Genomic DNA, 26911 nt, shown 5'->3' with positions numbered 1-26911 from the left:
ATCATTTCCGTTTCCGGTAGTTTCCACGAGGGTACGTTTTCCAACAACAAGCATGGATTCTAAACTGAAACTGTTTGAATCTGATGAGGAGGATTCTGATCCAGAAAACTGTCAACTTACGATTAATAAAGAATACGCAGAGAGGTATTCAGCTTGGAAGGAAAAGGAAGAACTTCAGAAACGTAAGTATTTGCTCACGAAATTCACCGATTCAGAGACTGGCTCGCTTTCTGATTCTCACATGGTTACGGACATCAATCCACATAATTTTATCGAGTCACTGCACCGATGATGTGGTACTAAAGATTGATTAGATGATACACTATAGGATGTAATCTTAATTTTAAAGATGTAGCTTAATGGGTTTGAATAATCATGACGTCACAATAATCCTTTGCATTTGAAAAAGATGTCCTGTTACCATACACTTCTTGTTTAAACTTAAACAAAAACAGAAAAATAGATGTATTAAATACACATGATCTATCTTGTTTACTCATTTGATTATCTCTGTTTAGTTGGGGTGGGGCATAAGTTTGGCAGTTGTTGGTTAGGGCTTGGTGTCTGTGAGTTCACATGTGCAGTGTGTGTGTTGTGTGTATTTGCACACTGATGTCAGTGTGTGCATGTTTCATTGTTTGGTTGCAAATGTTTCTTTTATGTTTAAGTTTCACACAAACCTAGGGTAGGCTCTGAAGACCTGTTCACCCCCACCCCCTACCCCCAGCCCCCGCCCCAACTTTTAAATTTTTTTTGTCGTGTAAGGTATATGTATCAGTTCACATGCTTTGACACATATTTGAAACAAATTTTGTAGTTTAGCTTTTACTAGTGCTTTCAGAAGATTTTGTACAATCCAATGTCATTGTGGTTTCCCATGTGTGTAGGTGGGGAGAGGGGTGCAGGGTAATGTGGGAAATGGTGTGTGTGTGTGTGTGTGTGTGTGTGTGTGTGTATGTTTACGTGTCAGGGCTCATGTGCATATTTGTTGAATATCATTGTGCATATGTGTGTGCGCATGTCTGTATGTTTATGAAATTAAATTTATTTGTTTATTGTCAGTGTTATCTTTTTATATATTTATTTTTTCCTGCATTTTATTGTATTTCATTATCTGTCTGCTTACTTTTTATGTTATTTATTTATTTTTATTTATTTCTGTATTTAGATGTATCCATTTAAATTTTATTTGTTTATGTATAATGCACTTTTTTCAAGTGTGCTGGGTTATGCTGCTGGTCAGGTATCTGCTTAGCAGATGTGGTGTAGCTTATGTGGATTTGTCAGAGTGCAGTGACTCCTTGAGTAACTGAACTGAACTGAGTCATGGTTTCCCACCTCACCTGTGTGTGCATGACTGAAACTGAAAGCCTGACTGAATGATACAGAAAAGAAATGATGAGTATCTAAAACCTGTAAAAGGCAGCTGTCAGTCAGCTCTACCCAGGCAGCCTGTTGTGCAAAGGACACAGTGTTTTTGTTTTCTCTTACAAATCCTTTCCTGGGTTTACTGCATGTCCACTGCCATTGGCTGGCTGAATGTAAAGGAAAGGTATATTATCACTGTACATACTCACTGTCTCATAATTCTGGTTGATGATATTGAGTCTAAATGTGTTCAGTAACATTCTCTTTTTTCTTGCCTATTAAAAACACTCAGATGTGCATGACCATGTGCAAATATCTCTTTGGAGATAATAAAGTTGCTGTGACTTATGGGTTGTTTTGTATGTGCATTTTGTTGTTGTTTTTGTTTGCTTGCTGAGTTGCTTCTTTTAACCTTTCCTGGGTTTACTGCCTGTCCACTGTTGTTGGCTCGCTGTATGTAAAGGAAAGGCATATCAACACTGTTCACACTCAATTGTCTCACCATGCTGGTTGCTGATACTGAGTCTTAAAAGTGTTCAGTGACATCCTTCCTTCCTTCTTCCCTGCACCAAAAGTGCCTTTCTTTAACATTCTGTCAAAATACAAAGTTCCAAAAACTAGTACGTCACTGTCAACAACACTTCATGCTTCACAGTGTCTCTCTTGTCTGTCACAACATTCTTGATGTAGATTACTGGGTCACTCGACTGCATAGAAATTTGCTAGTAATAAAATTTACAAAGTAATGTAAACATAGACATCCACTCATGCCTGGTTTCATTGGTCCCCTCCGCTAGTTTCTACACATCACATGTAATGATTTATACAACAATTTTCACCCTCATCACTTGGACTTTGAGACCTACTCCATTCTTCCTTTTTAAAATCAAATTCACCAGCCGCTGTGGCGTAGTGGTTAGTGTTGCTGACTGATGGCTGGGACAGTGGGAGGACATGGGTTCGAATCCCAGCAGAGGTGGGTTTTTCAGCCCGTGGCCAGCTTCTGCCCAGAGTTGAGTGTGCTATGGGCTTAAAGTTAAATGGGGAGACTAGGACCACACAGTCAAGTATCATCCACTTCATGAATGCATCTTTGGGTGTGTTGCTCCAATTACCTGACCAACACTGTAAGTGTCTGTATCTCTCGAGCCTGGTTAATGCCGGGATATCATTATGACAGGAAGTGTAGAGTACAGCCTTGTCACACTGTTCCAAACCAAAATGGACCACCATAACATCATCATTGTCATTCTCCTCCTCCTTCATCATCATCAGTATAAACAAAACAGTCTCAAAGTCTGTGGCCTTTTATGCCCTGCTGTCATGGTGACCTCATGGGGGGCTGTTGTTTGAGGGATGTGGTGGCGGTCTCCACTCTGGGAGGGACGCTCACTCAGTCTGGCTCTGTGACTAAGCCATTATTGTCGTTAGTAGGGGGCTTAGCAGGTGGTGTCCTAAGTATGTTATCTTACCATTCTTTTGTTGCCATTATTTTGAATGTTTTTATAACTCTATTTTCAGTGAAGGAAAAGTATGGAGATGTGTCAGACAGCAGTACTTCTGAAGATGAAGAGGAAGTGGTATGTATTTATGAACTAAATACTTTCAAGTCATATGAGTTGTTCTTCGAAATTGGTGACTGCTGTGTTGGAATTTTGTGATAAACAAAAAGCTACTGTAAATTTTTTAATGTAAAATTTTAGAGAGATCAATGCCTCTTATAACTGAAAGCGGAATGGAAAAATCAGTGCAGTGGTCTTATTTTCTGTAAGATAGGGTATACTCATAGGGAGGGAAAGGAAGGGGCAGGTTGTGTTTCACTCATTACATTGTGACATTAAGTTGCATTGTAAAATGACATAAATGGAGGCCTCTGTGTATAACAGCATGTCAAATGTGATTTTTGTGTTAAAAAAAAAAAAAGAAAGAAAGAAAGAAAAAAAAAGTCTGAGAACAACTGTTCCAAGAATTTCTGTTCAGCCTAGTATTGGACCAGTGGTATTTTCAACAGTGTTGCACAATGTATTACTCTTATTGTGTTAGGAAATGACAACAATTACTGTGTGAATGTAAGTTTGGTGTTCCATTGATTCGAATGATTAGTTGACAGCAATTTAAATCATTCAGTTCAGTTTTTGGAGTGGAGTTATTTTTTTGTTCACTTGTTAAGTTCTTTGCTTGTTTATTTGTTCTTTTCATCAAAGAAACTAGAAAGTGTTCTGCTTTTACAGATATGTTTCAGACTGAGAGAGACCGAGAGAGGGGAAGGGGGTGAAAGATTATTAAATAGCAGTTTTCCTTGAATGTGAAAATGTACTTCAGTATCAGTATCTGAACTATATAATTTTATTGTGACATGGGTTTTGAGGGTTAAGAAAAATTGTACAAGATACATATATAATATACATATAACCAGTGACATGAGTTTAGTTGTCATGTTTCATAAAGGAGGAGCACAGTTAATGTGTGATGTGCTTTGTTTCCAGAACTGGAATTCGGAGTTTGACAAGGAATGGCTGCGTGTCTACTCTGCGGTTAAGTTCAAAGACAGGGACATCTATGACAAAGAGGTGCAGTTTGTCAGAGGTGAGATTTGTTGTCTGTCATGATCTTCGATGCTAGTTTGTGTGTGTGTGTGTACATATATATATATGTGTGTGTGTGTGTGTGTGTGTGTGTGTGTGTGTGTGTGTGTGTCACTGTGTGTGGGTGGGTTCATCTATGCATCCCCGTAATTGATTTTATGAATTTATATGTGTGTGTGGGTGCTGACCCTTAATTTTATCAGTAGAACCTGTCCACTTCATGATCTCCTACTTTTTAAAAAAGGTATCTATTTGAATATTCAAATATGTTTTTAATACAGTGTAATCTACTGTTCTCAGTGGAATTTGCATTTACATGTTTCTGTATGTTCTGTAGTGTGTGTGTATGTGTGTGTGTGTGTGTGGGGGGGGGGCTGTGGTATTTTATTCTATGGCAATAGTAAGGTGTCAATTCCTGAAAAGCCATTTAAGTACAACTGTAAGGCATTAGAAAAAGAAAAAAAAAAAGAAGAGAAGAAACTTGTATTTTTCCTTTTCCTTTCTTTGTCATTATTATTATGAATATTTCATTAGTCTTATTATTATTATAATCATTGTTTTTTTGTTAAAAATCATCATCTCACCCTGCTGGTTGATGAAACTGAGTCTGGAAGTATTCAGTGACAATCTGGCATCTTTTTTTTTTTTAATTATTTTTTCTTTTTACCCAGTTTTTATTAATTACAGTAAAGTTCGGTCTATTGAGCGCACTGGTATATAAGCTAAATTTTGAAAAAAATTGAACTTCATACACACATAAGCCACACTGGCTTAGCACTTATTACCGGTACCGGAACACATACCGATACTACAGAAAAGCTGTCAATACTGTAGGTTATGAAATAAACACAAGCGGAAACAACACACAAAAAAGCAAGCGAAAATACTGTTAGTGCCACACACACACAAAAAATAAACACAATGAAAATAAGATCCATAATTTAGGGATAGTGAAATTTATTCAGCGTCGTCCTGCTCACTGAATCCACTGAAATCTTCATCTTCAGTGTCCAAGTTGAAGAGACACAGGGCAGCTTTCTTCGCCATTTTGTTACTGACTTCAGCCTCACTTTCACTTAATGAACATGAATGCAAGGTGGAGGTCGCTGCTGGTTAGTCGCTTGCACTGTCATCTGCTAGGTGGATCGCCTTCAATTACGCATTTCGTCACGTTTTCGGCATAATGAGGGTGTGCACTTGAGCAGAGTAGACATGAATGCTGATCTGAAGGCTTTAATGTGTGCGGATTTGATTTTTAAATCGTGAACAGTTAGCACACTAAGCTGAAGCTCATCCAAAAATTCATGGACAGAAATCATGATTTTGGTGAGTTGAACTTGAAGGGAAGCTTAGACAAGAAAGTGACACTCCCGGGATCGTTAAAATCCTCAAATAAGCTGCATCATTGTATTAGCCGCAGAGGTTGAAGCTGGGAGAAAAAGTGGCGGCTTATAGACCGAAGTTTACGGTAGATAGGATGGCAGCAAACTGTCAGTGGTCTATTTCCTCTGTGATGTTTAACTATAAGGCAGCAGTTTGCTCAGTGCTGACATTGTGTGCATTATGCACAGTTCATATTCCAAGGTTTTCTGGTTCATGCGTGTGTGTGTGTGTGTGTGTGTGTGATTTTTTTTTTTTTTTTAACAGATGAAGCTGAAGAAGAGGACAAAGAAGAGGAGGAGGAGGAAGGGGGTGACAGTGACAGAGACTCTTCGGAGTCAGAAGAAACGGAAAAGGAGGCCGTCTCCAAGAAGAAAAAGAAGAAAGACGATGGACCCCTGACTATAAGGGATCATGAAAGAAGAATCATCACTGAAAGAGATGGGTCAGTAAGGGGTTGTTGTTTTGGGTTTTTTTTTGTTACCATTCATGTTGTAAATTAAAGCATGACACAGATGCAATGAATAGTCTGTAAGAATAACACTAAATCAAATCATGCAGGTTTTAGCCCAGGTGACTGCAAAGGGTTATTTCAGTGCTGAAGAAGATTTCTTTTTTATTTATTTTATTTTATTTTTATTTTTTTCTAGATAAATGAAGGATGTAAGATTGAAGTGTGTTGAAAAATTGGGAGAAAATAATTGTATGGTCATTTCTGGTCATTTCATTAAAAAAACACACCAAAAAACATGTGGAAATCAAACTTTGACTGCACTCATATAATGTATGCTGTTGTGACGTTCATTATTTTACTAGTAAAATAAAGAAGGAAGGAATGACTTTGAAATAGCTGCTTAAATTAGAATTCATTTGAACAGGAAAAAGAGCAAAGAAGAAGCACCCAAATGTGAAATAGTCTTTCCAGTAGCTCTGTTTTTCAAGAGTTGTCTATCCAGTTTAAACCATGAAAAACTGAATTAGTCTTCAGTGGGGTTTTGTGTGTGTATGTGTGTGTGTTTAAAAAAATTAAATTTCTTCAAGATAACATATTGCTGAATGTATTATAGATTTTATACAAAAGCAGCATTTGAGTCATCATGTACTTTGTCAGTGCAGTGTGCCTAAAACACTGTAGAGGTTTGGGAAGGGAAAGCGGAAGCAGTAAAGATGTTGTGTAGAAAGTTGGCTGATGATTGCTGTTGTTGCAGAATGGTGAGCGAGAGTGAGGATGAAGAGGACGGGACGGAACAGAACCAAGGCCGCAGCTACCATGAAGAGCAGGAGGCCATCAGAAAGAGGTGGGTTATACTACATTGAATAAAAAAACAACAACACCACTACATATATCTGAAATCTGGAAGAGGGTAAACTTCGAGAAAGTGACAGATGTCTTATAGATATTGCTGTCAGACGTATATATCTGAAATCTACAAGAGGTAAACAAAAAGAAAGTGACAGATGTCTAATAGATATTGCTGTCAGACACATAATCTGAAATCTGTAAGAGGTAAACAAAGAGAAATTGACAGTTGTCTTATAGATATTGTTGTCAGACATATATATCTGAAACCTACAAGAGGTAAACAAAGAGAAAGTGACAGATGTCTTACAGATATTGCTGTCAGACACATAATCTGAAATCTACAGGATGTCAACGAAGAGAAATTGACAGATGTCTTATAGATATTGCTGTCAGACACATAACCTCAAATCTACAAGAGGTAAACAAAGAGAAATTGACAGCTGTCTTATAGATATTGCTGTCAGACACATAATCTCAAATCTACAAGAGGTAAACAAAGAGAAAGTGACAGATGTCTTATAGATATTGATGTCAGACATTTATCTAAAATCTATGAGAGGTAAACTAAGAGAATGACAGATGTCTAATAGATATTGCTGCAGACACATAATCTGAAATCTACAAGAGGTAAACAAAGAGAAATTGACAGATGTCTAATAGATATTGCTGTCAGACACATAATCTAAAATCTACAAGAGGTAAACAAAGAGAAATTGACAGATGTCTTATAGATATTGTTGTCAGACATATATATCTGAAACCTACAAGAGGTAAACTAAGAGAAAGTGACAGCTGTCTTATAGATATTGCTGTCAGACATATATATCTGAAACCTACAAGAGGTAAACAAAGAGAAAGTGACAGATGTCTTATAGATATTGCTGTCAGACACATAATCTGAAATCTACAAGAGGTAAACAAAGAGAAATTGACAGCTGTCTTATAGATATTGCTGTCAGACACATAATCTCAAATCTACAAGAGGTAAACAAAGAGAAAGTGACGGATGTCTTATAGATATTGATGTCAGACATTTATCTAAAATCTATGAGAGGTAAACTAAGAGAATGACAGATGTCTTATAGACATTGCTGTCAGACACATAATCTCAAATCTACAAGAGGTAAACAAAGAGAAAGTGAGAGATGTCTTATAGATATTGTTGTCAGCTGCTGTGTGCATGCATATGCTACTAATCTGTCCATTTGTTTTAACAGTATCCTTCTCTTATGCTGTATTTTCATGTGTCTGTATTTTACACGATCAGTACTTATTGGCATGAAACTAAGAGGGGGGCTGGGTGAGAGTGACATAATATCTGTGCATCACTCTTCCTTTGAATAAGGCAATAAGGCCAAAATGGCAACAGTTTTAGGTATCATTTGAACTTGTTTGTTGGACTTGTTTTACCAGTTTTATCAGTAGCTGAGTGAGTAGTCTTTGCATATATGGAAAAAAAAAATGACTGAACATGTACGAATGAAACTGCAAAGTGGATAACAGCGATTGATACTCTTCCTCAAACTCTTCTGCTTGTTATTATTTGGGACCTCCTTTTATTACACCAAAAACAACAGCTAGATAATGATTTAAAAATGTGATTCACTGAATTCAATCATTGTCATATTTATTACAAACTCATGCACATTTTCAGGTATATTATGATAATGTGTACAAATTACTGTGGTATCTATGACTGTTAGTTGTGTCTGTGCATAGTGGTCAGACTGATCTATTCAGATAATGTGTACATGACATGTATATGCTTATATATAATATATATATGTTTGATTTCTGTTTTCAGCATCTCGAAGGCCATGGCCGACACGAGCTCAGATGACGAAGATCAGGACATCCTCACCCGTCGCATCAAGAGTGACAAGGAAAAGGTAAAGACATTAGAGCTGCATCAGAGTGAGAAAGAAAAAGTGAAATATGGATTTTTACACCAGAGTGAGAAAGAAAAGACAAAACGTAAATGTTAAATGAGACCTCTGCCAGTCTGGTCTTTGGTGCATCAAAGTTTATGTTCAGTTTATGTACATTTGTGAGTTTGGATAGGCGTGACCTATTTCAACATCACCTTCAGAAAATGTGTCTGTGCTTGCTTGTACGTACATGCACACACTGTGTCTGTGCATGCATACCTGCATGTGTGTGTGTGCTTGTGCGTGCGTGTGTGTGTGTGTGTGTGTGCGTGTGTGTGTGTGGATGGAAGTTGTTAGATTTGGCATTTGGGAAGGGGAAAAAGACTAGTTGTGGTAAACCACATTCTTAACAGAAAATTGTGTTTGGTGGTTTTTGTTGTTTACTTGTTTGATTTTTTTTTCTTCAACACATACTTGATATTAAGTTTTTATTCTGGATATTAAAAAGGGTTTGAAACCTAAAAAAAGAAGGGGAAAAAAAAAGAAATTTGTGTTTGTCTATTTGCAAATACATTTTGCACTCCAGAATGCTAATTGGCACAAATTTTAATTATATAAAAAAAAAACTTGGCAGTGATTGAAATGGGAGTTGTGTCCCAGGAATATGTAAATATGTGTGTGTGTGTGTGTGTGTGTGTTTTGTGCAGGAGAAAGAGGAGGAGGAGTATCTGCAGTTTCTGAAAGGGCAGAAGGACGCAGAAGACTTGAAATCAGGAGACAAACAGATTGTAAAGGAACTGGTGAGTCCCTGGTCTTTGTGTACACATGGACAAGCACATATTTTATATGCACTTCTTCTTCTTCTTCTGTGTTCATGGGCTGCAACTCCCACGTTCACTTGTATATACATGAGTGGGCTTTTATGTGTATGACCGCTTTTAACCTGCCATGTAGGCAGCCATACTCTGCTTTTGGGGGTGTGCATGCTGGGTATGTTCTTGTTTCTATAACCCACCAAACGCTGACATGGATTACAGGATCTTTAACGTGCGTATTTGATCTTCTGCTTGCGTATACACACGAAGGGGGTTCAGGCACTAGCAGGTCTGCACATATGTTGACCTGGGAGATTGTTAAAATCTCCACCCTTTACCCACCAGGTGCCGTCACCGTGATTCAAACCTGGGACCCTCAGATTGAAAGTCCAACGCTTTAACCATTCGGCTATTGCGCCCGCCATTTTGTACGCACATTTCGGGTCATATTTTTATGTGTGGGTGCACTTCTTTTCCTCCTTTCTACTCTTTTACTTGCACACACACACACACACAGACAGATCCCCTTTTTCCCCCATCACATGCGTATGTAAACATGCACACATGCTCATACACTTTATACACTCACTCACACTCCTGTGCCAATAACACAAAAACAGAAAGCTTTCACCCAAACACACACACACACGCATGCGCGCATGCACACATGCACGCACTCCACATACAGCACAATACATACACGCACACACACAGACACACACACACACAAAGACACATAAACACACACACAAAGACACATAAACACACACACACACACACACACACACAAAGACACATAAACACACACACACACACACACACACACAAAGACACATAAACACACACACACACACACACACACACACACACACACACACAGCCTTTCTGTCATTACAAAAAGCAAAAAAAATGAAATGGCAAATTTGAACAAAAAGATATATTTCTAATAGCACTTTTTAATAATTTCCAGCAATGGAAAGATAAGCTGTGTTTTTTGTTGCTGTGTTTTTTTCAGGCACCTTTGCGGAACTTCTACTCTCAGTCAGACGATGACGCAGAAGCGAAAAAGGTGGTGTGGAACACGCTTATCTGCAGGGGCGCCCTCAAGGAAAAGCCAGAGGATAGTGATGAGTATGTGTCTGCCTGTGAGGAGCTTGCATGCATGATTATCAAGTTTGTATCTAATCATCTTTTTAACTATGCATACTTAACCGTGACCCGCTAGTGCAGACTCCGGCAGGGGTCTGATTCCTGTCCTGTGCAAACTACTACCCGCGTTTTTCCGGCAGCCATTCTGACTCCTGCTCCTGTGCTGTGCATACGGCTAAGTTTTTTTTCGTATTTTCTGTCTATCAATTCCTTGGCGCTCTCGTTTTGCGTCCGATGATGAATCACAACAGGTCACAAAACTACTTGATTCGATCGGGCGATCTAGCTAAAATTAAGGCACGATCACAATCGACCGGCAGACACAGTGAATATTTTTTTAAATCCTGTTGACACATACTTTCAAAAATTAAAATACAAAACTCGTTTAATTATTCTTTAATAAGCTTTGCGCACTATTAGATTATAAAAATCTCTATGCATTTATGGGGGCTCTCACCTTTTATATTTCCTGTTTCTTATTTATGATAGGTGTATTGTTAACCTTTCCCATACGTCGCCTAAAATTTTGCGCGCCGTACATCGTGGGTGTGCAGAAACCCATGGTTTCTAAGAAGGAATGACCCCTCGCTGTACGTCGTGGGTGTGCAGGCACCCATGGTTTCTGTGTACGAACTAACCCTTCGCTGTACGTCGTGGGTGTGCAGGCACCCATGGTTTCTGTGTACGAACTAACCCTTCGCTGTACGTCGTGGGTGTGTAGGCACCCATGGTTTCACTGAAGAAATAAGACCTTGCCGTACGTCGTGGGTGCACAGTAACCCACACCTGTCCGTAAAGCAAATTTGACTTTTCTTCAGCAGACTTGCATGCGCAGTTTCCACTTGTGCGTGTAGGCTATTTACTCCAGTGCTTGACCAGGCGCATTGTGAATAAGTTTTGCCCGTGAGAAGAGAGTGTTGTTACTTACAAAAAACGGGTTTTTTTTTTTTGTGTGTGTGTGTGTGTGTGTGTGTGTGTGTGTTGTTTTTGTTGTTGGTTTGTTGTTTTTTTTTAGCGGCTACACGCCCATCCTCTTTCGGTCAAGGCTATCCCTAGCCAGTGCTGATATTTTTTAGCCCACGCGCGGTGCTGCTCGAGGCAAATAGCAGACTGTATAGCTATGCACAGGCGGCTGCATGAATGTGCGTGTATCTGCGTGTTTACATGTGAATGTTATTGCATGTTTGAGAGAGACAGACAGACGGACGTAAAGAGCAACAGACATAGAGAGAGACAAAGAGACAGTGTGTGTGTGTGTGTGCAGTGTGTGTGTGTGTGTGTGTGTGTGTGTGTGTGTGTGTTTTAGATCAATTGATTTCAGACTTACAAAAATATCCAGTTCTTAGAAAGGCACTTTAATTCCAACTAGATAAAAAGCTATCAATCAGTTGCTCCCGATCATTCTCTACAAGAAAAACAGTTCATTCAATATTGTTGAAGATATCTAGTGCAATAAATATTGTTTTCTGAAATTAGTTACAACTTTAGAGTAAAACTTACCGCAGACTTGAACCGGGATACGATCAACAAAAGACAAGGTCACTCTGATCTCTCTCTGTAGCGAGCCCAAGTGACGTCACGTCGACAACGCGTGGCACGCAAGCTTTGCATGGGTGGCTCCACACCCACGACGTACGGCGTGCAAGGTTTATTCTTTGGGAGTATGGGTGTCGTCACACCCACGACGTACTGGGACATTAATTGATTAATAACTTCTTTGTTTATGTATAAAAGAAAATAATGTTCAGTGGATATGTAGTAAACTATATTATGGACAAAGTCATGAAATTATGTGGAAGTGGCTTCAATATTACTTGAGTTACAGAGCAAAAACACTTGTCTGGGTGATTTCACACCCACGACGTACGGGAAAGGTTAAAGGCCCTTAGAGCCGCAGGCTAAATGCTATGCAAATGTACATTATTATTGTCATTATCAAGGCTTCTGATGTCACTTATCATCCTCCACCTTCATCATCTCTATATGAAAAGATGGGCCCTGAGTTCTGTGGCCTTTCATGCCCTGCTGTCATAGTGATCCCAGTGTCGATCCCCCCCCCCCCCCCCCCCCCCCCCCCCCCCCCCCACTTCCGTGCTTGGGTTGTGTCCTTTCAAGGTCTTCGATATTGGCAGATTCATGGGGGACTCTTGTTGGAGGAATGTGGTGACGGTCTTCACTCTGGGGGAGATGCTCACTCAGTCTGGCCTTGTGACTAAGCAATTATTGTCATCAGTAGGGGGCTTAGTAGGTGGTGTCCTTTGTAGGTTAAATGAGAATAGGCACAAGGGAACACCACTGAAGTGATTCTGCAGCAGTGCACAGTCTCCTCTGGTGTGTGGCCTCCTGGCGACCTAACCATGATAGTTCCCTGTAGACTGCCAACACCAGGACTGCAACAAGACAGATGTACTGGTCTTCACTCTGGGGGAGATGCTCACTCAGTCTGGCCTTGTGACTAAGCAATTATTGTCGTCAGTAGGGGGCTTAGTAGGTGGTGTCCTTTGTAGGTTAAATGAGAATAGGCACTAGGGAACACCACTGAAGTGACTCTGCAGCAGTGCACAGTCTCCTCTGGTGTGTGGCCTCCTGGCGACCTAACCATGATAGTTCCCTGTAGACTGCTAACACCAGGACTGCAACAAGACAGATGTACCGGCGTGTGGCTGTGTAACTGGGAAATCTGAATGAGCAGCATGGAAGTAATGCTACTGAAACGATAGATGATGGGGCAGGTAAAAAAAAAAGAAAAAAAAGAGGGGGGGATATTCTGATGACACATAAATATGCGTCCCTGATGCTTTGAAAGTGGAATGGATGCACTGCAGGTTCTTCAAGTCTGAGACATTCTGAAGTATTTGTAAAACAAATTTAAAAAAAAAAGGGTGAAATTCCTATATGGGAGCTTCGGTCTCATGCTTGGATTATTTGTTACAAAGAGTGCTTTCCCTTCTTTCCCTTCACCGCTTCTTGGCCAAGAAACCTAGACGATTATGTATAGAAGCTTTGCCTGCCTTAAAACGCATGTAGCAATGCAGATTTGAACAGAGTGCGCAGCATTAGAGTGACCCTCTGAAGGTAGTCTCGGAACCTCTAGAATTATAAAGTAGAAGAATCCCTGGGACCCCCAAGATGTCCAGTACAGCGCATCATGACACAGCACTGTGGGGGACAGAAGAACACGGTCTTGTATGCATGGAACTGCCCAGCACAAATGAAGGCAACACAGAACAGTACAGTGCATTACAGTATTACACAACACAATACAATATGACAGTGCGTTGCAAGCACAACTTACAGTACGCCACAGACTCACAGCAATGATACAGCACAGAGCAGCACAAATTAACACAGCACTCATTGCATTACCCCTGAACCAAACCAGGGGGCCGGGGTGTGTGTGTGGAGGGTGGGGGGAGGGTTGGGGGGGTCTTCAGCAGCTCCTAGACCCTCAGTAAGGCACAGAATATATAGTTCATCACAATGCACAATGCACAGCTGCCAACCGTTCCTAATTTTTAGGAATTTTTCCACATTTTAGCACGCGCAGGGCACCAATGTTGTTTTACCAACATGGCGTCAAGCAGTGAAAGTAGATATGACGTGGGCAGCAAATCAGCGGGAAAAAAAAAAGGGTTTATCAGCGCCTAACTTCACAGTGTAAGGAACAGTTTTCGTTTATCAGTTCATGCCACGCTTCCCCCCTCCCAAACCCATTCCCTGACAGGATTCCTAATTTTGGGTCTGGAAGGTTGACAGCTATGCCATTGAAAACAGAATCCTGCTAAACTTAACTGTGCTGTGTAGCACAGTGTGATACAACATACTTCCAAGTCCCTCACATACTTTCAAGTCCCTCTTAGTCCTGTATGAGTTGTTGGAGATGGCAGTAGATCAGCACAGTCAGGGTTTCTGCAGAGTTGTGGTAGGCTGGAAAAGTGTTGGAAAAATGAGAGAACCATTTCCAGGGCTGAGAAAAGTTTTGGAAAAATTAAAGAACCACTTCCAGACTTCCAGGGCTGGGAAAAGTTTTGGAAAGATTAGAGAACCACTTCCAGACTTCCAGGGCTGGGAAAAGTTTTGGAAAAATTAAAGAACCACTTCCAGACTTCCAGGGCTGGGAAAAGTTTTGGAAAAATTAGAGAACCATTTCCTGGGCTGGGAAAAGTGTCAGAAGAGTATGTTTTGCCGTTCAGGGTCTGGAAAAGTTTTTAAATTCTAGTGAAACCCTTGACCAGTATCATTTCACGAAGACCTTACAAACAAACCAAAAAAAGATGAAATTTGAACTCACTGATACAGTGATATCTGTCATTCATTTTCGTCATCAGTGTAGCAGGCAAAATGTTTATACTGTTGGGTTGTGTGTTTGGTTTGGATAATTTTTAGTTCTGGTCTGGAAAAAGTATGGAAAATTTTTTGTTCACATTTATGGAAACCCTGCATGACAGCTCACTGTCAGTGGTTGATGGTTGTTTCAGAGATCTGATAGAGGAGGAGTCTGAGCTCAAACAGATGGAGGATGACGAGGAAGAGTTTGAGCACACCTACAATTTCCGCTTTGAAGAGCCAGACAAGAATTTTGTAAGTTCACTAAGTAAAAAAACAGTAGATTGAATGAAGAAGAGAGGGAGAGAGTTAGGGAGGAGACAGTGTGAGAACTGAAATTATTGCACCTCTGCATTTGTGTTTGTGTGTGTGTGTGTGTGTGGGTGGACTTGATTGTTTGTGAGCTGTGGTGGGATGATTTTATTTTGCTCTGTGTGTGTGTATGATTGTGTGTGTGTGTGTGTGTGTGTACTTGAGTGTGTATGAGTTGTGGTGGGATGATGTTATGTTGCTTTGGACAGTTGGATCCATCTCTTTTGAGTTGATCATGGAAAGTCTTTTAAGTTTTGCATACTAATATTAGTAACAGTGGTATGAAGATGTTTGTACTGTTTGTAGCGAACATGTCAGTATATTTGCATGTGTGTGTGTGTGTGTGTGCGTGCGTGCGTGTGCTTGTGTGCGTGTGTTCACATCATACATGCATGTTTTCGTTCATTTGGGTGTGTGGGTGAACTCGCAGGCCAGCATGCATGATACCAAAAATAGATGGATGCATGCATTTGTACAGATGGTATGCATCAAATCTTTTTTAGATTCGTTTTTATATATACATATTTTCTGGCCTTATTAGAGACACAAGCATACGCTGGTACAGATGCTGTTCAGACATACACCTGACCATTTACACAGAACAAAAGCTATGATGGGCATTTTGTTTGAAGAGAAGGATGCAGAGGAAACGGACAAACGCAAGTATCCTAATTTCTGTTTATGTCGCACACAGATCAAGCAGTACAAGCGAAACCCAGAGGACTCAGTGCGCCAAGAGGTGAACAAGAGGGCAGAGAAGCGAAAAGAAGTCCAGGAAAGGAAAAAGATGGTCAGTATCTGTACACATGGTGTTTTCCCTCCTGAGTGAAGTGTTCTACCTGTTTTTTTTCTCTCCTTATTTGCTTATTCATGCTTCTATGCTTCTTTTATAAGGTAGATACTTTCATTTTATTTTTATTTTTTTTAATTTTTACTTTTTTTTAAAATTAAAACTTTTTTTTTTTTTTTTTTTGGTGGGGTGGGGTGTTTTGTGCATTTATGTGAGGTCTTTTCTTTCTTTTTTTTTTCTTTTTTTTTTGTGCACATAGAGTTGTTGACTTCATCAAGATTTTTTGTTGTTGTTGTTGTTGTGCACATAGAGTTGACTTCATCAAGATTTTGCACCTTATAAATATTATTATTATTAGTAGTAGTATTTTTATGTATTTTTCTTTTCTTTTTAAAAATTTTTTTATTAATTTATTTTTTATTTTTTTATTTTATTTTATTTATTATTATTTTTTTATTAAAACATTTTTTTTTTCTCAAGGCCTAAGTGTGTTGGGTTACACTGCTGGTCAGGCATCTGCTTGGCAGATGTGTCGTAGCATATATGGATTTGACCGAATGCAGTGATGCCTCCTTGAGCTACTGATACTGATACTATTTGAGGTGGTTAGCATCTTGTTTGATTCAACTGGGACTCATCAAAATGTGTAAGGCAGACATGATATCTAGACCTGAGGGTAATGTGTAGAGAGAGGTCGCATAACACTCAGAGTTTTTTAATAGATGGGTGGTGGGGGCGGTACAGTGTGTTAATGGAGTGTGTGTGTGTGTGTGTGTTTGTGACAAAAAGAAATACTCGAAATTATTACTATAAAATATACTTTTCCTCCTGGACTCTTTGTAGCGAATTGGTCCAGCTGAAAGGTATGCTAAAAATTTGAACCTGGCATGACCAAATTTGGATGGAACTCAAAAGTAAAAGTTTTTGCTTCATACCTACATTCTCTGCCTTTCATTGTTCTGCTTGTTGTCTATTTTCTGGCCTGTCTCAGGAATCATGAGGCGTGGGGCTTTCTTGTTTCTGAGGCTTTTAATACCGAGAGCAAGAAGAAGAAGAAAAAATGTGGTGAAGTTCCAAAGATTCAGAAAACTGTGTAGTTAACCATTCCACTGTCTAGTACCCCCTTTTCTTTACCCTCATATCCTTGCCCTCAGCCCCCTAACCACCAACACCTCCCATCCTGTCAAACAGAACGAAAAACAAATAAACAACCCCATCATCAGCAACTGTGAAAAACTGTGAAAAGACAGAGAGATATAGACAAACAAATACAGTTCATGATCCCATCCTTTCTGTAAATTAAAGAAAAGAAGATTCAACAATAATGATAATAATAATAAAGGAAATTCAATAATAATAATGATAATAATAATAATAATGATGCATTTATGTAGTGCTGTCAAACCTCGCAAAGCACTCTGTAATAACTCGTCACTCGCACACAAAGCACACAAGAACTCACACTTGTGTGTGCGCGCACACACACCTGCTCGCACAGTCACACACATGCTGCACTCACAAACGCGCATGCGCTGTACGTATAGCCGGTGGTTTCCAGGCGATGGCCGAGCGGCGTGAGGAGATCCGTCGCCTGAAGAAGCTGAAGCAGAAGGAACTGGAGAGCCGGCTGCGGCTGCTGATGAAGGAGTGCCCCTCGGGTGTGGACTTTACCCAGGACGAACTGAAGGGGGACTTTGACCCCAAGCTCTATGATAAGATGATGCAGGTGAGCTGATCTGACCGTGTGTCTGCACTTGACTTGACTTGACTTGACTTTGACTGATTCCTTCAGAATCCTTACCAGGGTTTTGCACAGAGTCAAGGAAGTCTTTAACTCCCTCTGGACGATGGAACGCTATAAATGTAAGGCACAGTTCCAGACAACGGAACGCTATAGCAGTTTTGACAATTAAAAAATTTTTTCCATGTTTTCCTCATGAGGTAGCATAACAACCGTAACTACACCGTGCATTACAAACGTATTGAATGAAATGTTGAATGGAAAGTTTCATCTTGAGATTCCGTAACAACACACTTGCCGGCGACCCATTGACTTGGGCGCCCCACATGACAAGCTAATCTGCATATGTATCGAAAATGGCGTCGCAGGTGATACAAATGGAAATTTTTTGAGCAAAATAGATCACGACAGTGGCTTTTACTGCTGCTGAAGCGATTGAAATGCTTCAAACTGAAGGTTCCAACACTGACAAGGATGATGAAGACTTTGAATAAAGTATCTGGAGAAAAGAAAGCTACCAGCAAGAAGGTACTGACAGTGACTCAAGATTAGGAGGACAGTGAAGAGAGAGGGAGGTGGGTGTACACACGGTGAGAGGAGAGTGGTCAGTGGGTCAAGTACAGCGAGTTTCATTCATTTACTTTATGTTTTGTATTTTTTGTGATTTTTTTTAATTTTTTCTAACCCTAACAAATGGACCATCTGTGGGGAAAAGCAAGGGAGAAAATTCACCGTCCCAAGTGAGTTAAAAGTCTTGGAACAATGATGAGTGAGAGAACCATTTTCAGGACTGGAAAAGTCTTGGAATTTTAATAAATCCTTGACCGGTACTATATAGCAAAGAGACTCAAGACTTGATTTATTGTCTATATACTCTGGTACAGAAATTCACTGTTGAGGCTTAATGCATTTGAAAGACAAGCAATATTGAGAAGAAGGAAAACAACAACTGAAAATGGAACATTGATACTGGGATCTGTACTGATGTCTTCCTCTTTCCCAATGTTGCATATGATTCTTTTTTTCATTTTGGGAAAAGTGTCAAATTTTGTTTGGTCACATCTGTTGGAACACGCACGCGCGCGCATACACACACACATACATATGCACATACACTCACACACAACACCCCTCTCCCCCCACACACACACTTACCCTCAAAAAAGATCATTTTGACTTGACTCGACACAGACACAGAGGCATGCATGCTAATCACAGTGTATTGTTATTTTTTCAGGAAAAGTTTGACAAAATGAATGAAGAGGATGACGAAGATGACGATGAAGAAAAGCCAGATATGGCTGATCTGGAAGATGTCATCAGCCTTGACAGTTATGGTGAGTCCTTATACGGCCTGCCTTACCAGTAGATGAAGGACCAGATATGCAAACACCCCCTCCCCACCCCACTCCACCCCCATAAAAAGTGTTTTTCAGTTTTAAACTGCGTATTTTTTTTGCTCCTAAGCTTTTACTTTTATATACTACAACTGCCATGTTTGTTTATCTGTAAGAATACATGCATGCGTGCGCGCGCACATACGCACACACACGCACACACGCGCACACACACACACACACACACACACACACACACACACACACACACACTACACTACACTACACTACACTACACCGCACCACACCACACACGCATGCACGCACGCCAGCTCACTTACTCACACACTAACTCACACTCACTCACTTACTAAGGGGAAGACTACAGCGAGAACTATGAAATGGCTCAGTGGTGTTCTACAGTAATTTGATCAGGTGTGTATTCAGGGAAAGACTTGTACACTTCCCTGAACAAAGTGAAAGCAGAAGAGTGTGTGATCCACAGAGGGAGTTGGTTCAAATCGGCGTGTATGCATTTCGTGTCCCTGATGTCAAGCGTTGGTGGTTGCAGAGGACATCTTTGAAGAGGGGAACAAGTCCATGGCAGACACTGCGCAGGAGGAAGAGGAGGAGGAGGAAGAAGAGGAAGAAGAAGGGACCTCTGGCAATGACAGACTGCAGGAAAAGCAAGAGAATGACTCAAAGGTCTGTGTGGAAAGCGAGAGAACGAGTCAGTGATCAGTGTTGAAAGCAGGGCATTGAGTACAAAGTCAGAGTAGAAAGCAAGCGAATAAGTCTGAGGTTAGTTTTGGAAACAAGAGAATGAGTCTAAAGTCAGTGTGGAAAGCAAGAGAATGAGTCTAAAATCAGTGTGGAAACAAGAGAATGAGTCTAAAGTCAGTGTGGAAAGCAAGAGAACGAGTCTAAAGTCAGCGGGGAAAGCAAGGGAATGAGTCTAAAGTCAGTGGGGAAAGCAAGAGAACGAGTCTAAAGTCAGCGGGGAAAGCAAGGGAATGAGTCTAAAGTCAGTGGGGAAAGCAAGAGAATGAGTCTAAAGTCAGCGGGGAAAGCAAGGGAATGAGTCTAAAGTCAGTGGGGAAAGCAAGGGAATGAGACTTTCAGTGGGGAAAGCAAGGGAACGAGTCTAAAGTCAGTGGGGAAAGCAAGGGAACGAGTCTAAAGTCAGTGGGGAAAGCAAGGGAACGAGTCTAAAGTCAGTGGGGAAAGCAAGAGAACGAGTCTAAAGTCAGTGGGGAAAGCAAGAGAACGAGTCTAAAGTCAGTGTGGAAAGCAAGAGAACGAGTCTGAAGTCAGTGGGGAAGTCAAGGAGTCAAAGTTTTCTGTGGAAAGCAAGAGAATAAGTCTTAAGGTTGTAATTGTTGACAGATGTTTACTTTTAGGGCCTTTGTATTTGTATTTGTATTTAATTTTATCACAACAGATCTCTCTGTGTGAAATTCGGGCTGCTCTCCCTAGGGAGAGCGCGTCGCTACACTACAGCACCACCCATTTTTTAATATTTTTATTCCTGCATGCAGTTTTATTTGTTTTTCCTTTCGAAGTGTATTTTTCTACAGAATTTTGCCAGGAACAACCCTTTTGTTGCCGTGGGTTCTTTTACATGTGCTAAGTGCATGCTGCACATGGGACCTTGGTTTTATCGTCTCATCCGAATGACTTTGGTTTGATTTGGGTTGAAAACTCTTTGTGAGAGAAAGAGAATGAATTGGTGTATGTTTTATCCTACAACGGTTACTCTTCAGTCTCTCCAGTGACATTTTGCGGTTGTAGACTTCATCACATTGCAGTGAACATGTGTGTGTTTGTGTGCATACGTGCATGTGTGTGTGCGCATTTGTCAATGAGTGGAGAATCAGAGGCTAAAAAAAAACCAAACAAATACTTGAGAGAGAAAACTGCATGTTCGTTGAGACAAGGAGCTGTGTGTCAACAGAGAAATCATGTCCCCTTTACAAACCAGGTCGACGCAGGCTTTGACCCATCCTGGTTGCCAGACATGTCCCGGACCTCCAAGAAAGGGCGCAGGAGGAGGAAGTCCAAGTTCCAGCAGGCTCTGGACGCAGAGAAACCCCTGTTCTCAGAAGGTGGGGTCGGGTCTCCGCGATGCCATCTTGTCCTGGTTTCATTGTGTTTTGTTGTGATTGATCACAGTTTGTTCTGATGTTGCTCCCAGTGCCAAAGTTGTTCTGACAAGTGTGTAGAAACCTGTTTGTACATAAGTAGAAGTCCACTCATGGATGTAAAAGCCCACTCGTAGATTCTTGTAGATGCCTACTTGCAGATACCTGTAGATATATAAAAGCCTACTTGCAGATATGTTGAGTAGGAACCCACTTGCAGATATGTGTAGATATGTAAAAGCCCACCTATAGATATATGTAGAAGGCCACTTATAGATACCTGTAGATATGTGGAAGCCACTCACACATTTAAGTGAATGTAGGAGCAGCGCAACACACAACAAACTCAAGAGAAAAAGTTTTGTTGGTTTTTATTTATTTGTTTGTTTGTTTTGTTTTTTTAACAGCCTGATGATGTTGACATAAGTTCCTCGGCCTGTGCTGTTGGTTTCAGTGTGTGGAAAGTACAAGAACAGCGAGACGCCGTGGGAAGACTACGTGCAGGAGTACTACAGCCTGAACTACAAGGAGCATGGCTTCCACTACCGCAATGTTGTGCCCAACAACTACGGTCTGCACCCCGGAGAGGTCAGTGTATTGTATTGTATTGTATTGCATTGTCTTGTATTGTATCATATTGTATTGTGTTCTGTTGTGTTGTGTCGTGTTGTATTACTCTTTTTTTTGTCACAGCGTATTGCATTGTCTTATATTGTATCGTATTGTACTGTATTGTGTTGTACTGTATTTGGTTGTATTGTGTTGTGTTGTATTGTATTACTCTTTTTTTGTCACAACATTTCTCTGTGTGAAATTCGGGCTGCTCTCCCCAGGGAGAGCATGTCGCTACACTACAGCACCACCCATTTTTTTGGTGTTTTTTTTCTGCCTACTATTTGTTTTTTTTTTATCGAAGTGGATTTTTCTTCAGAATTTAGCCAGGAAAAACCCTTTAGTTGCCATGGGTTCTTTTACTCACGCTAAGTGCATGCTGCACATGGGACCTTGGTTTAATGTACATTATTTACTGTATCAATCTTGCTCTCTCAGAACATTCTTTTTTTTTTTTTTTTTGTTTGTTTTTTTGACTGATGGCGATCGTTTGAATGTCTTGGTTTTGTTTAAATTACCCCATGTTGTTTTTTGTTTTCCAGATACTGTGGCTGCCTGCTCGGGAGCTGAATGCCTGGGTGTCCATGAAAACAGTGGTGGAACAGAAGTGAGTGGCAATGCACAGTGGCTGGTATGGGACCTTGTGCAGTGAAGGGGGTGTGGGGGAGATGGGAGGGAGGGTGGAGGTGGAGAGGGTTCTGAGGGAAGGGAGGGGGAGACGTGGAGGAGTTTTGTGGGTCAGAGATGGGAAGGAGGAGGAGAACTGCATGTTTGTGTGAATACATTTTAATGCACATACTTTGTTGACTTACTTGTGACTTACTCAGCTTTAGCTCATTTTAATTTGATTTTATTCTTTGCAAATGTTGAATACTGAATTTCTTGACTCATGTATAGACAATAAACCAGTCTTGAGTCTTTAAAAAAACATTTTGTTTATTCATTCCTCAGTATTCATTGTCCTGTGTTTGGAAACAAGTTCAAGGTTCGTGCTAATCAAAGCAAGCGAAATTCCAGATGTGCCCCAAGACTTTTTCACCCAAAACACATTTCCCTGGATGCAGACTGATGTTATTGTATAATAATAATAATAATAATAATGGATACTTATATAGCACACTATCCAGAAATCTGCTCTAGGTGCTTTACAAAAACGCTTTTGTTAACATAAAACATTACATCAATGTTACATACACGCACCAAAATGTGACTACACACACACACACACACACACACACACACACACACACACACTGCATACATACATTTTAACATACATGTGTATCTAACAGCTACCCTAACACATACGCACACATAGGCAGGCACAAACTTACATAAACACACGCGCAAACAAGCGCACTTTTTTCCAACTGACCACACTTATCTGTTGACACAAAAGGCATGCAGTAGAATGATTCCATAGTCATGCATTGAAAATGTTGGTTTATGAAGTTACTAAACATAAAAAGAATGACACTGAAAAAGTGTACAGCGATCTAGATGGCAGGATGGAAACTGTCAAGTCACACTGGCACAAACTGAACTTCTGGTAACTTGCTTGTTCTTTTATTGTGTGTTTGGTGATTGCGATGTGCCTTGGCTCTCATGCAGTTCTTTAAGGCCAGACACTACAGTCAAATAATGACTTTTTTTCTCTCCAACAATATCTCTCTTTTTTTTTGTCTACTAGGTTTATCATCACTTGTGGATCACAGAAAAACTTATCTTAGATTTCTGTGAATACCCGTTGCTTTGGAAACAAATCAAAATGGCCGCCAAACAATATATCAAAGAAATCGGGTTTGTGGTCCATGTGGTGCATGCAAACATTTTTTGTTATGTGGACTTGATACACAATGACATTATCTTCATTTTCACATGAGGTTGTGTTGCTTCTTCAATTTGAAACTTTGGGTATTGCGAAATACTCAAAATTTACAATGGGTAAAACGATTGGAACTGCTATGAATTAAAACCCAGAGAATATTTTCATACATACTCACGACAAAACTTCAATAACATGTTATAAAACAATCATGCAAAGTCTCATGGTTGAAGTTTACTCATCATTGAGCAAGTCAAAGGTATGTTGTCAAGGCCAGAAACTTGACAACTTGCATCAAAATTGAACAAAATAAACACTTCCATGATTCAGCAAGCAATTTTTATAGGCAATTTTTTCATTGTTAAAGACATCTTTACATTGGAAAAATGTATGCATATGATAGAAGAGATGTTCAAGAATCAAAATCCATCAAAACCCCAAATCATGAAAAATCATCATTTTGGTCTCTTGTGCACTGCCGTGTCCTCCCTTAACTCATGAATTGATGTTGTGCATGTGCAGACCTGAATCAGAAGAGCAGTATGAACAGCGCAAGTACCAGTCCACCAAAATGCAGAGGAAGATGCTGAATGTGATGCCGTCCTTGAAGAAGATAGAGGATGAGTAAGTTTGTTTTGTGTGCATGTATGTGTGTGTGTGTTCATGCGTACATGCATGCATGCGTGTATGTGTGTGTGTGTGGGTATGTGTATGCAAGTATGTGACTTATATTTTGTGAATATAAAACACTTAACTGATGCACTGTTTTTATTTTTTAATCTGGTTTGTAATTCATACCCGAAGGTAAGATCTTTGATTCAAAATGGCTCCCAAAACTGCACAAATTTTAAACATTTTTAGGAATCTGCGAAAATTTCAGGTTAAAAACATTTTTGTTTATTTTTTTTATCTTTTTTTTTTTAGCATCTGTTTCTCTCATCCACTGAACACAGATGGTTTTAAATCAGGCAAACGCTTGCTGCCACTCTATAACTTTACTTTCAAGTACCAACAGTATCTTCTCACTCTTCACATTGAAAGCAAATGTTTCTTTTGGTGGAGTTCAGCACTGGAGCAATGACATGTGGTTTGAAAATATGAACTGTCCACTAATACAGCAAATGGGTCTTGACTGTGCACAACAATGTAATCACATACTGGCTTGGAAAAAAATCAGAAAAAAATCATCCACCCACTTCCATTTCCCATGCTCTGCAGCCAGTCTCTCGGTGTAAAACATGTGATTGACTTGCTGGGATCTGCATATCACACAGTTTTACAGCTAGCCCTATGAAGACCTTGTTCAGGGATGCCCCTCTGGATTCTTTTTAACTTTCCCAGTTTCTGAAGGAAATACTTTTTTGTTTAACTTACTTTGATTTAAAATTTACTGGACAGAACAAGCCACAGGTGAAATGGTCTTTTGAGAGGTGGTTTTTTTTTTTTTTTTTGCTTTGAATTGACCTTTGATCATTATTCTGTTTCTGTTTGATAGGTTATAAAAACTGACAGGTATTTAAGCCTGAAATGGCCTCTTTCCGGTGAGCTGGCCAGCAGAACTGATTGCATTTTCTCATGCCATATCACTGTAGTATTCTTAAAATGCACAATTCTTCTTAAAAGCAAAAATATATCAAGCATGTTTGTTAAAATGATTTACAATATTTTTATCCCATATCACACTTCCGTCCTTTCCCTACAAAAAAAAAAGAGGGTAATTTTTGCTTGTAAGATATTCACAAATGACAGGGAAAGAAAGTCAAACGTATTTTTAAAAAAACAAAAAAAACTGGGTCGTTGGATTGGAAGGTCTGTACATGAGCTTTGGAATTCCCCATGATACTCCTTGAAGACCAATAGATGCTCAGCCCCTCTGTGTGTGTGTGTGTGTGTGTGTGTGTGTGCTGCAGAGAATCCAAGTATGAAGACATCCGGCCCAGTGTGCTGCGCCAGCAGAGGTTGGCCCAGCGAGCAGCTGAACATGACAGTGACTCTGATGACATGTCGGAATCGGAGCGACCTGCAGAGGAAGACTTTGGCACCAGACTGCAGACCAATGATGACTCCCGACCCTCTCCAAAGAAAAAGAAACGGAAAGCCATCCTCAGTGAACCAGCCGACCAAGACGCCGCTCCCTCTCCCAAAAAGAAGAAAAAGCTGAAAGCAGGCAGCAGTCAGTTGTTGAGCAGTGAGGGGACAGATGTGACACTTGACGTGAAAGGTCAGGGAGATGAGGGACAGAAGAAAAAGAAAAAGAAGAATAAGAAATTAGCAGTGAAGGAAGGAAAGGTAAATGATGCTGATCATCTTCAGACAATGAAAAAGAAAAAGAAGACCAAGTCAGACAACCAAAAAGTAGGAATGAAAGAGGAGAGGGAGGGGTTGAAAGCATCACCTGAAAGTTCAGGCAGACAAGACACAGGTAAGAAAAAGAAGAAGAACAAGAAGCAGCAGAAGTCTGCAGAGGGGGATCAGTCACAGACACCCCAAAAGAGAGAGAAGAAAAAGTTCAAAGGGAAGAAAAAGCAAAAGAAAGGGGGTGATGGGACACCCAAAGTCAGAGGCTACATCGCCAAAGACAGAATTCAGGAGTCGCGACTGGCAGCCTTTCACATTGATCCCCGGAAATTCAAGTACACCAAGGACAGAATTGTGCCCTTGAAGTCAGAGCAAGACTGAATGCTCATATACTTGTACTGGGTTGTGGACAGTGTGACGCTTCGCTACAGCAGTGTATTTACAGTGCAGTCACTTTTTTTTTTTCCTCCAGAACATGATTGAACTCACAGACACTTGTGCTGAGTTTAGGACTATGTGATACTTTACAGCATTGTGTCAGCAGCACAGTTACTGTGTGGATATCGGACGACAAGAATGTGGTGCATACTGTTACTTGTGAAGAGTGCAAGTGCATGACTGTGTGTATGCATGCTTTTGTGTATTTTATGAAAACCTGTTTGGCACAGTGTTGTATAGAATGTATGATAATATTGTGTGGTGTTAATGCCTCCCTTAGTGAGTTCTGCACAAGTCATTTTTGTCCCCAAGAAAAATTTTGTACATCACGTACATGTTTCTTACAAGTGCTTTGTCATCATAAGAATACAAAACTCATGTTTGATCATTGTTGGTTTTACCAGTTGTATATTGCTCTCATCTATTGAGAGGACTGTGTAGAACTAGAATTCAATAGAGAAAAGCTCTTTATTATATCAAATTACCACAGCTCATTTTAGCTTCAAATTATCATGTTTTACTTCAGAGTTTTTGTAGCGTTATTTGTAATAGTCGGTGGGTAAAAAAGACATCTGAAGAGCTGAAAATAAGAGGAAAAGCAGCCATGAAATAAACGATGTATG

The 26911-nt window shown here is 40.1% G+C and overlaps 1 protein-coding gene across 2 annotated transcripts; it reads left to right on the top strand.

Annotated features, from left to right (window-relative positions):
• The first annotated feature begins 22 nt into the window (after positions 1 to 22).
• Positions 23 to 26911, top strand: LOC143294782 (protein KRI1 homolog). 2 transcript variants are annotated; one of them, XM_076606257.1, is made up of 18 exons: positions 23 to 182; positions 2890 to 2948; positions 3855 to 3954; positions 5601 to 5778; positions 6542 to 6631; positions 8441 to 8525; positions 9212 to 9304; positions 10335 to 10450; positions 14947 to 15049; positions 15801 to 15896; positions 17455 to 17622; positions 18875 to 18974; positions 19546 to 19679; positions 20956 to 21079; positions 21570 to 21703; positions 22270 to 22334; positions 24075 to 24176; positions 25463 to 26911. In XM_076606257.1, exons 1-18 carry the CDS (start codon positions 53 to 55, stop codon positions 26229 to 26231), a joined length of 2646 nt encoding a protein of 881 aa, XP_076462372.1. In that variant the 5' UTR covers positions 23 to 52; the 3' UTR covers positions 26232 to 26911. The 2 variants fall into 2 exon arrangements, with proteins under 2 accessions (XP_076462372.1, XP_076462371.1); XM_076606256.1 differs by having other exon boundaries at positions 20929 to 21079.

Source organism: Babylonia areolata, chromosome 20 (assembly GCF_041734735.1).
Source record: "Babylonia areolata isolate BAREFJ2019XMU chromosome 20, ASM4173473v1, whole genome shotgun sequence".
Taxonomy (NCBI): Eukaryota; Metazoa; Mollusca; class Gastropoda; order Neogastropoda; family Buccinidae; genus Babylonia; species Babylonia areolata.
This window is presented reverse-complemented; position numbering and strand designations above follow the sequence as displayed.

Bases quoted from the DNA above. Each gene is read 5' to 3' on its own strand.
- LOC143294782 (XM_076606256.1), top strand. From the start codon at position 53: ATGGATTCTAAACTGAAACTGTTTGAATCTGATGAGGAGGATTCTGAT. The intron at 9,305-10,334 runs GTGAGTCCCTGG...TGTTTTTTTCAG, and splicing joins AACAGATTGTAAAGGAACTG to GCACCTTTGCGGAACTTCTA. The intron at 19,680-20,928 runs GTCTGTGTGGAA...GTGTGTCAACAG, and splicing joins AGCAAGAGAATGACTCAAAG to AGAAATCATGTCCCCTTTAC.